Raw genomic sequence first — 14,259 nt, 5'->3', positions numbered from 1 at the left:
TATAGATCTGACAAATAAAATTAAAAAGATAAGATGGTGGATTCAAGAAACACATTTTCAGTAATAACTTTAAATGTTAATGGAATAAACTTACCAATTAAAGGATACAGATTGGCAGAATGGATTAAGAAACATAATCCATTTATATGCTGCTTACAAGAGGCTCATCTTAGACACAAGGATACACACAGACTGAAAGTGAAAGGATGGAAAAAGATTTTCCAAGCAAGTCGTAACCAAAAGAAAGCAGGAGTAGCTATACTAATATTGGACAAAACAGACCTTATATGTAAAGACATCATAAGAGACAAAGAAGGACACTATATACTAATTAAAGGGTCAATTCACCAAGAAGATATATATAACAATCATAAATGTTTATGGTCCCAATCAAGGAGCACCAAAGTACATGAGACAGGCACTGGCAAAACTAAAGGGAGCAACAAATGTTTCAACGATAGTAGGAGACTTCAAAACACCACTCTCCTCCATAGATAGAACAATCAGACAGAAGACTAACAAGGAAATTGAGAAGTTAAATAACTTGATAAATGAATTAGACCTAACAGACATATATCGATCATTGCACCCCAAAGCACAAGGATGTGCATTCTTCTCTAGTGATCATGGAACATTCTCCAGGATAGATCATATGCTGGGGCACAAAAGAGGTCTTTACAAATTTAAAAACACTGATATTATTCAAAGTACTTTCTCTGATCAAATGGGATGAAGTTGGATCTCAATAACCATCAAAGGATGAGAACATTCACAAATAAATGGAGATTAAATAACACACTCTTAAACAACCAGTGGGTCAAAGAAGAAATTGTTAGAGAAATCAGTAGCTATCTGGAGATAAATGAAAATGAGAATACAACTTACCAGAACTTATGGGATGTGGCAAAGGCTGTGCTGAGAGGGAAATTTATTGCCTTAAATGCCTTTATTAAAACACAAGAAAGAGTAAAAATCAAGGACTTAACATCACACCTGGAGGAACTTGAGAAAGAACAGCAAACGGACCCCAAAGCAAATAGGAGAAATAATTAAAGCAGAGATAAATGAATGGGAGAACAAAAGAACAACATAAAGAATCAACAAAACCAAAAGTTGGTTCTTTGAGAAAATCAATAAAATTGATGGCCCACTAGCAAGACTGACAAAGAAAAAAAAAGAGAGGATGCAAATAAACAAAATCAGAAATGATAAGGGGTGCATTACCACAGATGCTGAAGAAATAAAAGAAATCATAAGAGGATACTATGAAGAACTATACAGCAATAAACCAGACAAAGCAGATGAAATGGACGAATCTTGGAGACACACAAACAAGCTACACTGACTCAAGAAGAAACAGAAGATCACAACAAACCAGTCACAAGTAAAGAGATTCAATCAGTTATCAAAATTCTTCCTACAAAGAAAAGTCCAGGTCCAGATGGCTTCACAGGGGAATTTTATCAAACATTCTGTAAAGAACCAACACCAATCCTGCTCAACCTTTTCCAAAGAATTGAGGAAAAAGGAACTCTACCTAACTCATTTCATGAGGCTAATATAATTTTAATACCAAAACCAGGTAAAGATGGTGTAAGTAAGGAACACTGTAGGCCAATCTCCTTAATGAACACTGATGCAAAAATTCTCAATAAAATATTAGCAAATCAAATCCAACAGCACATTAAAAGAATTATACACCATGACCAAGTGGGGTTCATACCAGAAAGGCAAGGATGGTTCAACACAAGAAAATCAATTAATGTAATAAGCACATTAACAAATCAAAAGGGAAAAATCACATGATCATCTCAATTCATGCTGAAAAAGCATTCGACAAAATTCAGCATTCTTTTCTGATTAAAACACTCCAAAAGATAGGAATCAAAGGTAACTACCTCAATATGATAAAAGGAATATATGAAAAAATGATAGCTATCATCATACTCAATGGAGAGAGACTGAAAGCCTACCCCCTAAGATCAGGTACAAGACAAGGATGCCCACTGTCACCACTATTATTCAACACTGTGCTACAAGTTCTAGCTAGAGCAGTAAGGCAGAACAAAGAAATAAAAGGATCCAAATTGGAAAGGAAGAAGTAAAACTCTCATTATTTGCAGATGATATGATAATATACTTGGAAGATCCTGAGGAATCTACAGCAAAGTTACTTGAGCCAATAAACAAATTCAGCAAGGTGGTGGGATATAAAATTAATGTGCAAAAATGCAAAAATCAGTAACGTTTCTATACAAAAGCAATGACCTAGCTGAGGAGTCAGTTAAGGAAAAAATTCCATTCAAAATAGCAACTAAAAAAAAATAGCAACTAAAAGAATCAAGTACTTAGGAATGAACTTACTAGGGATGTAAATGATTTGTACATGGAAAACTATGTAACATTGCAAAAAGAAATCAAACGAGATTTAAATAGGTGGACAGACATTCCCTGCTCATGGATAGGAACACTTAATATAGTTAAGATGTCAATTCTCCCCAAATTGATCTACAGATTCAACACAGTATCAATCAAAATTCCAACAACCTACTTTGAAGATCTGGAAAAGCTAACTACCAAATTCATCTGGAAGGGAAAGAGACCCCAAATAGCTAAAAACATCCTAAAAGAGAAGAACGAAATGGGAGGATTAACACTCCCTGACTTTAAAACCTATTATAAAGCCACAGTGGTCAAAACAACATGGAACTGGCACAAAGATAGAAGCATTGACCAATGGAATTGAATTGAGAGTGCAGAAATAGACCACCAAATCTATGGTCAACTGATTTTTGACTAGGTCCCCAAGTCCTCTGAACTGGGGCAAAACAGTTTTTTCAATAATTGGGCATGGAAGAACTGGATCTCAATAGCCAAACAATGAAAGAGGACCCCCTATTTTACACCGTACACAAAAATTAACTCAAAGTAGATCAAACAGCTAAATATAAGAATTAGCACCATAAAGCTTCTAGAAGAAAATGTAGGGAAACATCTTCAAGACCTAGTAATAGGAGATAGCTTCCGAAACTTTATACACAAAGCACAAGCAACAAAAGAAAAAATAGATAAGTGGGAACTCCTCAAAATCAAATGCTTCTGTGAAAAAGGTGAAGACGCAGTGTGGTAGTTAGATTCAGTTGTCAACTTGGCCAGGTGAAGGTACCTAATTCTGCTGCTGTGGACATGAGCAGCAGAATTTGTTGCTCATTTTTTGCTCATTACATCTGCAGTTGGCTAAGATGTGTGCCTGCTGTTGAATGATGTTTGATTTAATAGGCTGGTGCTTAAATGAGAGAGCTCAATGTAGCACAGCCCAAGCAGCTCAGCATACCTCAACTCAGCACTAGCAGCTCAGCACAGGCTTTTGAAGATGCAGAAAAAAATCACCCCAGGGAAAGCTGTTGGAACCCAGAGGCCTGGAGAGAAGAAGGCCAGCAGAGATCACCCTGTGCCTTCCCACATAAGAAAAAACCTCAGTTGAAAGGTAGCTGCCTTTCCTCTGAAGAACTAATGAAATTGTTGGGTAGCTGATGGCTGGGGGTAAGCGGCCGTACTGAGTCAGTCACACAGACACAGAGCACACAGCACACGACTCAGGAGACAACCTTCAAGGGTGAGTGGAAGGTGTCCGCTTTATTGAGGAACTGCACAGGCTTATATAGGCTGGGAGCATGCAGGGACACGTGTCGGGCTGGGATCGGTCACCGTTGTTGCTAGGGCAGAGGGCAGATTTAAGGTTAGCATTTTTGGCGCGAACCACCGCCAGTTCTGGGAAGAAAGCCAGTCACAGGTTAGGCCATTTTGTGTTGCCTTGCATCAGCCACAGCAGCCATGTTGGCAATATTTTATGATTTCTCCATCAAAAATAAATCCCCTTTTATTAAAAGCCAATCCATCTCTGGTGTGTTGCATTCCGGCAGCTAGCAAACTAGAATAGGCAGCTAACTAATGGGAGAAAATATTGGGAAATCACATATCAGACAAAGGTTTGATTTCTTGTGTATACAAAGAAATCAGACAACTCAACAACAAAAGAACAAACAACCCAATTATAAAATGGGCTAACGACATGAATAGGCATTTTTCTGAATAGCAAATACAGATGGCTCAAAAGCACATGAAGAGATGCTCATTTTCATTGGTTATAAGGGAAATGCAGATCAAGATTACAATGAGATACTACCTTACACCTATAAGGATGGCTGCTACTAAACAGGAAAGTATAAATGTTGGAGAGGATGTGGAGAAACTGGGACACTTACGTACTTCAGGTAGGAATGTATAATGGTGCAGCCACTATGGAAGATGGTTTGGCGGTTCCTTAGGAAACTTAGTATCGAGTTGCCCTATGGCCCAGCAATAACACTACTTGGTATATAACCAGAAGACCTGAGAATAACAATACAAACAGACATTTGCACACCAATGTTCACAGCAGCATTATTCACAATTGCCAAAAGATGGAAACAAACCAAATGCCCATCAACAGATAAGTGGATAAACAAAATGTGGTAAATACATACAATGGAATATTATGCAGCAGTAAGACAAAATGACATCCTGAAGCACATGACAAGATGGATGAGCCTTGACGACATAATGCTGAGTGAAGTTAGCCAGACACAAAAGAACAGATACTGTATGATTCCACTTTTATGAACAGCATAAACATATAATCAGAGGTTTATAATACAGCATAAAGGGGACTTAGAGATACACAGAAGCTAGAGATAGGTGAACTGTTAGCTAATGAGGTTGAACTCCAATGTAAGGGAATACACAGGAGTGAAGGTGGTTCTCTAGTGGGTCTGTAAGTAATATTACTACATTGAAGATGAACAAGACCGACAGACTCACATGTCCCACTGATCTGAGATATACAGGCCAAAATATTATTCCATTCTCATTTTTTAATGAGAGGAGACATTTAATTCTTAATATTGATAGAAAGAAAAATGTGGGTATAATTTTCTATTAAAACAATAACTATTAGACTGGAAATATTCTCTGAATTGCCATCTCATTTACAGACAAAAACATAGAAAGCTTAAATAATCCAATAAAAAGGAACAAATATTCAGAAAATAAGCATGAAGACATAATACTCAGAAAATATAAAGTAAGTAGTAAATTAAGACCCATTTATATGAATTAGGTCTAGAAATATGAATTTGTTCTCAGAAGAATTACTTCAAAGATATGATTCTTGTGTAAAGAGGTTTAGGTACAGGAGGAAAACTGATATTGTATGCTATCAGCTATGTTCAAAACGAAACCATCAGCACTACCACAGCAACAGCAGAAGTAAATAAAGGGAGGAGGGACAAGAAATTAAGAAGAGGTTTAGATTTCCTATTTGGCAAGGGTGTGTCTATTGGTTTTCTTTCTCTTGGGAACAATGAAATTACCTAAAATTGAGAATGTTGCTGGACTGTGGACTTTGGGCCCTCTATTTGATGCCCAATGAATGCAGGTAGATGAAGGATGCACTGAAGGAGAAGTAGATTGGGGAACGATGGTTTATAACTTCTGAACAAAGGTTGTGTTGCTACTAAAAGGAACACGGCTATGAGGTATGTAACAATGTGGGACATTTGGTGAGAACACGTGAGACATCTGTTGAGACAAAATAAGCCAGAAACAAAAAAACAACAATGGTATGGTCACCTTTAGAAAATGCTCATAAGAACAGGGGCCTAAATTGTAAGTCCGGAGTAGTGATTATTATTTCTGGATTTTGAGAGGCTATTTTATATATATAACCTGATATTTAGGGATAAGAACGAAGCCGAACAGGTTGGAGTTAAAGTAATTCAGAATATCGGGGTAAGGAAGACTGTGTCTATATTTTAGAACCACACATACTCTTTGAGATCAATGGAAGAAAAAAGGTAAATCAGAAAAAATATCATCCTCTTTACAAACATATCCTTTAAGTTTTAGCCATAAAAGGGACACTTGGACTAATAATTTGGGAAGGACAATCTTAATTGGCAAAAATCTAAAAAACAGAAGACTAATTCTAAGAAATATTTATTTTCCAACTTACATAGTAAAGAAATGGTATAACACAACACATACCCAGACGAATATATGCCTAATTTGCATAGACAGGCATCCCCTATTCAACTATTTCATAGTTCTGGTCAGCTAATAAAGGCCTTTGACTTTTATAATTTATCTTCAGATTATGATTTTATTCTTAAAAATAACTTTATCCCTCTAAGTGCATTTGATATTAAGACAGACTTTATCTGATAATTAGTACTTCTACCTCAATTTATTATTTTCACTTTCCTCTTTCCTGTTTTACCTTAATTTAACCTTTCTGATTCCTTTGATTTCTTGTAAACAACATATGCTTGAATTGTTTTTTTTCATTTAAATTTTATTAAAAAGACAAAGAATCTGAACATATGCACATGTACTTTAGTAAATGGGTTTTAATTTACTACTTACTTTATATTTTCTGAGCATGATGTCTTCATGCTTATTTTCTGAGTATTTGTTCCTTTTTATTGAATTATTTAAGCTTTCTATGTTTTTGTATGTAAATGAGATGGCAATTCAGAGAATATTCCCAGTCTAATAGTTATTGTTTGTTTTAATAGAAAATTATACCCATATTTTTCTTTCTCTCAATATTAAGAATTAAATAAATGTCTCCTCTCATTAAAAAATGAGGATGGAAGCATATTTTGGTCTGTATATCTCAGATTTTATTACGACAATCTAGAATATGGTTTGAATTTTATTTTCTCTCACACATACTTCTTTTTAAAAAAGATATTCTTAACTCAGTTGAAAATCACAGAGTTTACAATGGTAACACTTTTATTTTAGTTTCAGTGTCCACTGCTATTTCTTCTATTTTTGTCTTTGCTGATCTTGACATTTCTACTCTAATTCAATTTTCACTGAACTGCAGTAATTATTTAAATGATTTTTTCCTATAAAGAAGGATGCCTTACAAATCCAAAAATGCATGTTTCTTTTCTGGCACCAAGCAGAGCAACTGTGATGTCTAATACCAATCTGAATCTTTCCTTTGCAGGCTTTTTTTTAAGATGTTTCTCTTTGTGGCTAGAAATTGAGAATTTTAGAAGGTTATGTTTAGAGATACACATTTTCCAATAATGAAAAACAACAGTCAGTGAGCCCACCCAAAAGGAAAACATCAGCACTGTTGGGACCTCTCAGCTCTGAGGGCTAGCAGGTGGGACTCAGGAGCTGGGGAAATGGTCACCCCAGTCTTGGGCTTCTCCAGGACCAAACCCTGCTACAGCATCTAAGCTCCACTCAGCATCTGGGCTGCTTGAGGGAAACAGACTGCTTCACAGTGATATGAGTAAACAGGAAAAATACTGTCTAACATTCCCAAAATAATCATTGAAAACCTGCATTAAAAATATAGCTTCTAGTGCAGGCCACAGTGGCTCAGTGGCAGAGTTCTCACCTGCAATGCCAGAGACCTGGCTTTGATTCCCAGTGCCTGCCCATGTGAAAAAAAAAATACATATATATAATACACATATATATGTATATAGCTTCTAAAAAAAAAAAGATATATATACATCTTCTTAAAAGTTACCTGCCAATGCAGCAGGAAGTTATTAAATGTAATACTGTCTAATATTACAACTAAGTTAACAGATTCAGTTACCTGTTTTTTTATTTTTTGCATGGGCAGGCACCGGGAATCGAATCTGCGTCTCTGGCACGGCAGGCAAGAATTCTGCCACTGAGCCACCACTGCACTGTCCTCAATTATCTTTTAAAGTAGATTTAAAAAAATCAAAAAACTCTAGTAAGCAATATTTACTCAGGACTTAAGGTACAATACAGCTACTAACAGTATATTACAAGGCTTCACCTCACACAGGTTAATCTGTTGCAACATAAATAACCAAAGTAAGTCCACAACAAAATCCCTGCCAGGTGTATACCGGGACAACATTTCTCCCATTAACATCCCAAATTCCCACCCAGTTCCACTCCATCCAAACCTTCCCAAGACTAGATATCTTCAAGGCACACAAATCAAGCTCTAATCTGAGATGTAACCTCCACATTCACATCCATTTACCACTCAAGGGAAAGAACAGCCATCACTTCCAAATCATGTACGTTTAACAAATGTAGGCATGTTAAATTCTGTATGCCTAAAAGCTTCTTGATGTAACTTCTAATTTTTCTATTCGTATGTCAGATTTAGTGTGAAACAAAACTGTAAAAAGGGGCGGGCCACGGTGGCTCAGCAAGCAGAGTTCTCGCCTGCCATGTTGGAGACCCAGGTTGGTTTCCCACTGCCTGCCCATGCAAAAATTAAAAAATTAAAAAACTGTAAAAAGGATCTATAAAATTGTGAAACCTTACTTAAAAGGCCTGGACTCTTTGACTACTAAAATCTCCCAGTTAACTGAGAAGCTCAATCAGAAGAAACTCCTTATTCCTACTCATGTTGAGAATCTTTACAACGGCTACAGTCCTGTCTACTCTTAATTGGAGGAAAAGATCCTTCCTCAATGACTGAAGCTCTTGCATTATTCTGAGCATCATCTCATCTTTCATTCCCCTGGAAGACAAACGATGTAGGAGAGTCAGCTGAAGTTGCACTGATCTTGCTCTCCTTAAAAAAAAAGTAAATCCCAAACTTCAAAATCTTGTAATTTTCCTATTTTCCCTAAAAGAACAGTCAAATGGAATTTTACTGCAACACTGGCTTCATTATTGCACTTTTATAGATAGTACTCTCAAAGCTGACTCATTTCCACTCAAAATTAGGTTCCTAAATTAGTAACTTCAAATTGAAAAGAAAACAACAGAACCTACTCCATTGTGCAGTGGTTCTGGAACTTCAGTAGTCATCAAAATCACCTGGGGTAATTGTTTAAAATGCAGCGTCCTAGGCCCCTTCCCCAGCTGTAGAGAACCAGATTTCTTAGGGCTGACCTTAGATTCTGTATTTTTAACAAGCATTCCAGACGATTCTGGTGTTTCACTCCCCTCTTCCTCCTTGGGATGGATATACTCAATTTATATATTCCATTTTAAATGATAAACACGAGATGGGGCTTACCCAAGAACATACCGTTGAAAAGTGGCAGAATTAGTTTATTCTGTCCAGAACTGGAAAAAAGGAGGTGGCTGACACACTTCCACTCCAGCCTTTTATTTTTTTCAACTTAATACAGTTATTTTTCAATTCATGCTGCAACTTGGGGGTAGGTCCACTTTTTGTTAACTTAGTGGTTAAGGACACTGATTCTGACATCAAGATGATGTGAGTACATATCTCATTTACCGTGGATATTGGGCAAGTTAAATCTCAATTTCCTAATTAGCAAAATGGAGATATATCTTTATAGTTTTGTATGAGATTTAAGACTTAATTCATGTAAAGCACCTAGCACAGTGCCTGTCATTTAGAATTAGCCATTATTAATCATTTTATTAGTGTTGTGGAGTTTCAGTCTCCTAGAATACTGAAGGGTGCTCTACAGATTCGGCTATACCACCTGTTAATTGCTCCCTAGGCTAATTCTTCCTAAAATTCTTCCCTTGGTGTCACAAACTGAAGCCTTAGATTAAGTTATTTGTTTCTTCCAGGCTGTGTTTTAATCGGCTTACCCTAAATGGGTATGAGTTCAGGACCAGTGAGATACATCATAAATACTTTATCACATTAAGTATTATCACATTAACACAGGTATCAGTCAATTTGTATCTGAACAAGTACAATTAAAGAGATAAGCCACCTTGATCATGCTTTTAAAAGTTCAAAACGGTGCCAAAATGGCAAATAAAATAGAGAAACTCAGATATAAATTATATTTAATAAGAATTTTCAAAACAACATATAGACACTTAGCCATGATTATCTTAACAGTACTTCAAATTCTTAGCTCTGGATAAAGCAGAGCTTTGGTTTAATTTATGGAATAGCATAAGCCCTGAAGGGACATATGGGATTTGCCATCAGTACCTTTTCAACACTGGAGGCTCAGTGTTGCCTCTATCATGGGTACAGGGGATAAGAACAAACAATGCATTTTCCCTTACAAAATAGACTCCGTGCTCTTACACAAACAAAAAACCTAAGATCTTTATTTTTTAAGGAATACTGAAAGGCAATGTAGCATACAAAATGAGAACAAATGTTCTAGTTTCAAATCTTAGCTCTGCCACTTTTTGTTTGACTTTGGCAAGTTATTTAAACTCTCTTGTACTTTTTTCCTCAGCTATAAAATGGGAATGTTTGACCCAACTTTCCACTACTGTTAAGAGGATTAAATCAGTGAATATATGTAAATGGCACATAATAAACTGACAATAAATATTAGCCATCATCAGCATAATTTGGCAAACCACATAGCTTGAAAGGACAATACATAATTTCTCGTAACATCAATCACTGGAAGAAAGAGATAGTAACCACTCCACTCTCACTATTATGACTATACCAGGGTGTGCTGGGTGGAGAATATGAAAATTTTCTCAAACAATTTCCAAGGTGTTTCTATTCCCATCAATTGTGGATATTAACCTTTGATTAGAGGGAGATCTGACCCCACCCATTCCAGCTGAGTCTTGATTAGTTTACTGGAATCCTTTAAAAGAGGAAACATTTTGGAGAAAGCTTGAGAGCAACAGAGCCAAGAGAACCACAGAGCCTAGGTAACCAGAGACCTTTGGAGGTGAAGAATACGTCCCCAGGGGAGTTTCATCAAACAAGACGCCTGGAGAGAAAGCTAGCAGATGTTACCATGTTTGCCATGTGCCTTTCCAGTTGAGAAACCCCGAACATCATGAGCTTTCTTGAACAAAGGTATCTTTCCCTGGATGCCTTAGATTGGACATTTCTACAGCCTTGATTTAATTTGGACATTTTCATAGGAGTAGAACTGTAAACTTGCAACTTAATAGAGTCCCCCTTTTAAAAGCTACTCTGTTTCTGGTATATGGCGTTCCAGCACCTTGCAAACTTGAACACTGAGACAGAGCATTTAAGTTCTAATTCTTCAGCACTTTATGTCATAAATCAGAAAAGAAATAGCATCTATAAGGTCTCGTAAACACTGGATTTTTAATGTGAAGGTTAATTTTTAAAATGTCATCTTTGCAATCCATATATTTTCCCATATTAATGAATGTTTTCCTAATATTCACATAAATGTTTAACTGCATCTTTAAAAATGTTAAGTGTACAACCTAGAGGTATCAATAATATGCTAAAATACACCCCCTTTCCAAAGTAAATATGTAGGGCTTTACAATTTCAAATTAGAGGAAATTTATAATTGTGTCAGTCCAGCTTCAATATGAACTGTCAAAAGTATCTTCATCTTTTATTACGATGCTCAAGAAGAAAAATCGGGAAGATTTCAATGTAAGATTTTTACATATATTGATTTACATACATTTTATACAAAGAAATGGAAAATACACATCACATGTATGTGAAAAAGAATGATACTCAAACTATACTTACTCTAGGAATATAGAGTGGTTAATATAATGGGACCTAACGTTACTACAAAAACCTCTGAACTTTTAGGAGAGTTCCAGAATGAATGAAACAATGTTGTTATAAAACACCAAACTCTATAACCTACTCCTGCTTATGGGACTATTGTAGAGCAATTCTAAAGCCACAGATAAACAAAAGAAAGCCAAAGAATTTAAGGTCAACAAAAGCAACGTTCCATCATATTCCAAGGGCAAGCTGAGGAAGAAGCCCTGAAGGTTCAATCCTCAGAGGTCAGTCCTATTTGTATAACCCCAAACTTCCCTGGTTGCTTTTATTGAAATCACTGGCTACAGGTGAATATATTTTGAATGGCAGTTTGCAATCTGTATTTTATAACATCCCTGGCTTTCTTTACTGACCTCACGGGATTCCTACAGAATTCTTTAAACAGAATCCATTTTAACACACTACAATTTATAAGCCATAAAGCACTTTGAGGGAGAGAGGGAGGAAGGCAGGGAGAGGGAAGAGAGGGTTGAGAGAGAGAGAGAGACGATTTCTAAAGGTGGAAAATAGTTCCAGAAGTAAAACTTTAAAAAGATTAGTAAAAGCTTCCCCAATACAAAGTAAGCGCATACTACCTCATTTGCGTAAAGTACAACAACTTGCAGATAATTCAATGCTAAACACTTACCGAGCGCTACACCTAGAGAACAGAGGAAACACAGCTTGGGCTACAGTGGGAGGAGGATTGGGAGAGGGTTCCTTACAGAAGACATCAAGTTGGCCCCTGTGTTTCTTCTGTCCCACATTCATAAAGTACTGGAGGGCGGGCTCCCCTCAGATGCTGCTTCTCCTGCTTTGTGAACAGCCCTGATGATCAAAGTGACACTCTCAAGCCAGGTAATGTCACCTGGGCACTCCCTCGGATCCTGATACCAACCCTCCGAGTAAGACAAGATCTAGTGGAGGTAACGCCCAGAAGGGGTGTTTTTTTTTTTTAAAGCTTGAGTTCTTACTTAAACTCGGTAGAATTTTAATTCAAGCGATCACTTTCTCTTTTTCCACCGCGCTGTGGAATCCGTCCAAATCCGGAACGGTTAAGCCACTCTGGATGACCGCACAGCTTTCCATGCATGTTGTCTGAAAAGTCTGAACCGTAGTAAAGGGCGAAGCAGACGTTCTCGTGAGGCGGGCTAGCGTTCACGAAACGCTTCCATCTCTTTGGGTGAAAGTTATATAAAACATTCTCTTTTCGTGTACTGGCAAATTTGAACTCTGACAGATGCTACCTACATTAGTCACTAATGTCTCCTCCTGACTATCAGGATAATGAAAATAACTATATAAGGAAGAGTTCTCATTACTATTAATTTTAATGAGAGGAGTGGGGAGAGAAGTTCATTTTTTTCCCTTTCATTCAGAAAACTTGACAAAACCCAGCTCAATTTTTTTTTTTACAACAAGAACACGATCCTAACTAGACTCGCCTATTAAAATCATCAATTCCCCAAATTCAATCCCGAAAGTATCTCCTGGCAAGGAGCCCGGGTGTCCCCTGGAGCCGGGAGGGCACTCGGCAACCCTTGGGTCCCTGCGCCACGCGGGCGGGCTGGGGGTCCGGAGCCTCTTTGTCGCTAGTCGACGCGGCGCCCGGATCCCATTGGTTACGCGGCCAGTCGAGGCCATCCTGGTCCCTGGTCCCCCGTCCCTGGTCCCAACCCTCACCACGGCGTCCAGGGCCCGGCGGCCAGCCACATGGCCCGGTTTCCGGGTTACCGTCCACACCTCGCCGCCCTACCGGCACGCGACCAGGGGGTGGGCTTCTCCCCCAGCCGCGAGCTCCTAAGTCCGCCCCCGTCCCCGCCTCCCGCGCTCACCGCTTTGAGATCTAGGACGCCGTCCTTGGCCTCCTGCAGCAGCGACACGAACTTGGTGGTGAGGAGCCCCAGGCTCTTCTCATGCCTGCTGCTGCCGCCCCCGCCGCCCCCGAGCTGCAGGAGCTGCTGTTGCTGCGGCTGGGGAGGCGGCGGCTGCGGCCGCTGGCCCTGGCTCTGGCCCTGCGGCGCCTGCTGGCCCGAGCTCGAGGGCTCCGCAGCCGCCATCGCGTCCCGGCGCCGCAGAGGTCCGGCGCCCGCGCACCGCCTCTCGCTTCCCTACCCGCCCCCCGCCCCCGGCCACCTGCCGGGTGGGCTCCGCCGCGGCCGCTTTTGCCGCCGGCCGAGAGCCGGACAAGGGTCGCGGGTTCCTGCAAACGAGAGGTGCGCGGCGCCCACCGGACTCGGGGCCTCACGGCACGCTCGGCCTCCGCCCCCTACCCAAGGCGGGCGAAGCGTGAGTGAAGCCCACGGCCGAGGGGAGGGGGAGTGGAAGCCAGAAGGGGCAGCGAGGAGGTGGGGACCCGAGTTTAAATGGCAGGAAGTGACGCCGTGGCCCGCCGTTGCCAGGAAACGCATTTTTCAGTAGGTAGGAGGCGCGGCCAGGGAGGAGGGGGTTGTCGGTGAGCGTGCGCCTCACACTCGCCTTCTCGCTGTGCGCGAGCTGCCTGCCCCGAGGGGAGGCATTCTCACGCAGGAAGTTGGGAGGAAAGAAGACTTCTAAATGGACAGAAAATCAGTATGCCCAATGGTCAAAAATTTGAGCTTTGAAGCTGGTAGGCTTTCCGTTTTGGGGACCGAAAGTTTAGGCGAAAGTCACTCATTTTCGTTGCGGTGGGATTTGTTGCCTTTGCTCAGATTTCTTTTCGAGCTTAAAATCGTTTGCACGTATTTCAACAACTTGAACCA

The 14,259-nt window shown here is 39.5% G+C and overlaps 1 protein-coding gene across 5 annotated transcripts in view; it reads right to left on the bottom strand.

Moving 5' to 3' along the window:
• Positions 1-13,578, bottom strand: part of E2F5 (E2F transcription factor 5) — a 51,062-nt gene extending 37,484 nt beyond the window's left edge. For 2 of the 5 annotated variants that reach the window (XM_077167121.1, XM_077167122.1), the window contains exon 1: positions 13,354-13,578. In XM_077167121.1, the coding sequence (XP_077023236.1) occupies positions 13,354-13,578 (225 nt within the window). Of the gene's footprint in view, positions 1-12,492; positions 13,143-13,201; positions 13,290-13,353 lie in introns of those variants that run through there. The other 3 variants (XM_077167124.1, XM_077167125.1, XM_077167123.1) reach the window with 3 other exon arrangements.
• Between the last annotated feature and the right edge of the window lie 681 nt (positions 13,579-14,259).

Source organism: Tamandua tetradactyla, chromosome 6 (assembly GCF_023851605.1).
Source record: "Tamandua tetradactyla isolate mTamTet1 chromosome 6, mTamTet1.pri, whole genome shotgun sequence".
Taxonomy (NCBI): Eukaryota; Metazoa; Chordata; class Mammalia; order Pilosa; family Myrmecophagidae; genus Tamandua; species Tamandua tetradactyla.
Note: the sequence above shows the minus strand (reverse complement) of the source record. Positions and strands in the feature narration are given on the sequence as shown.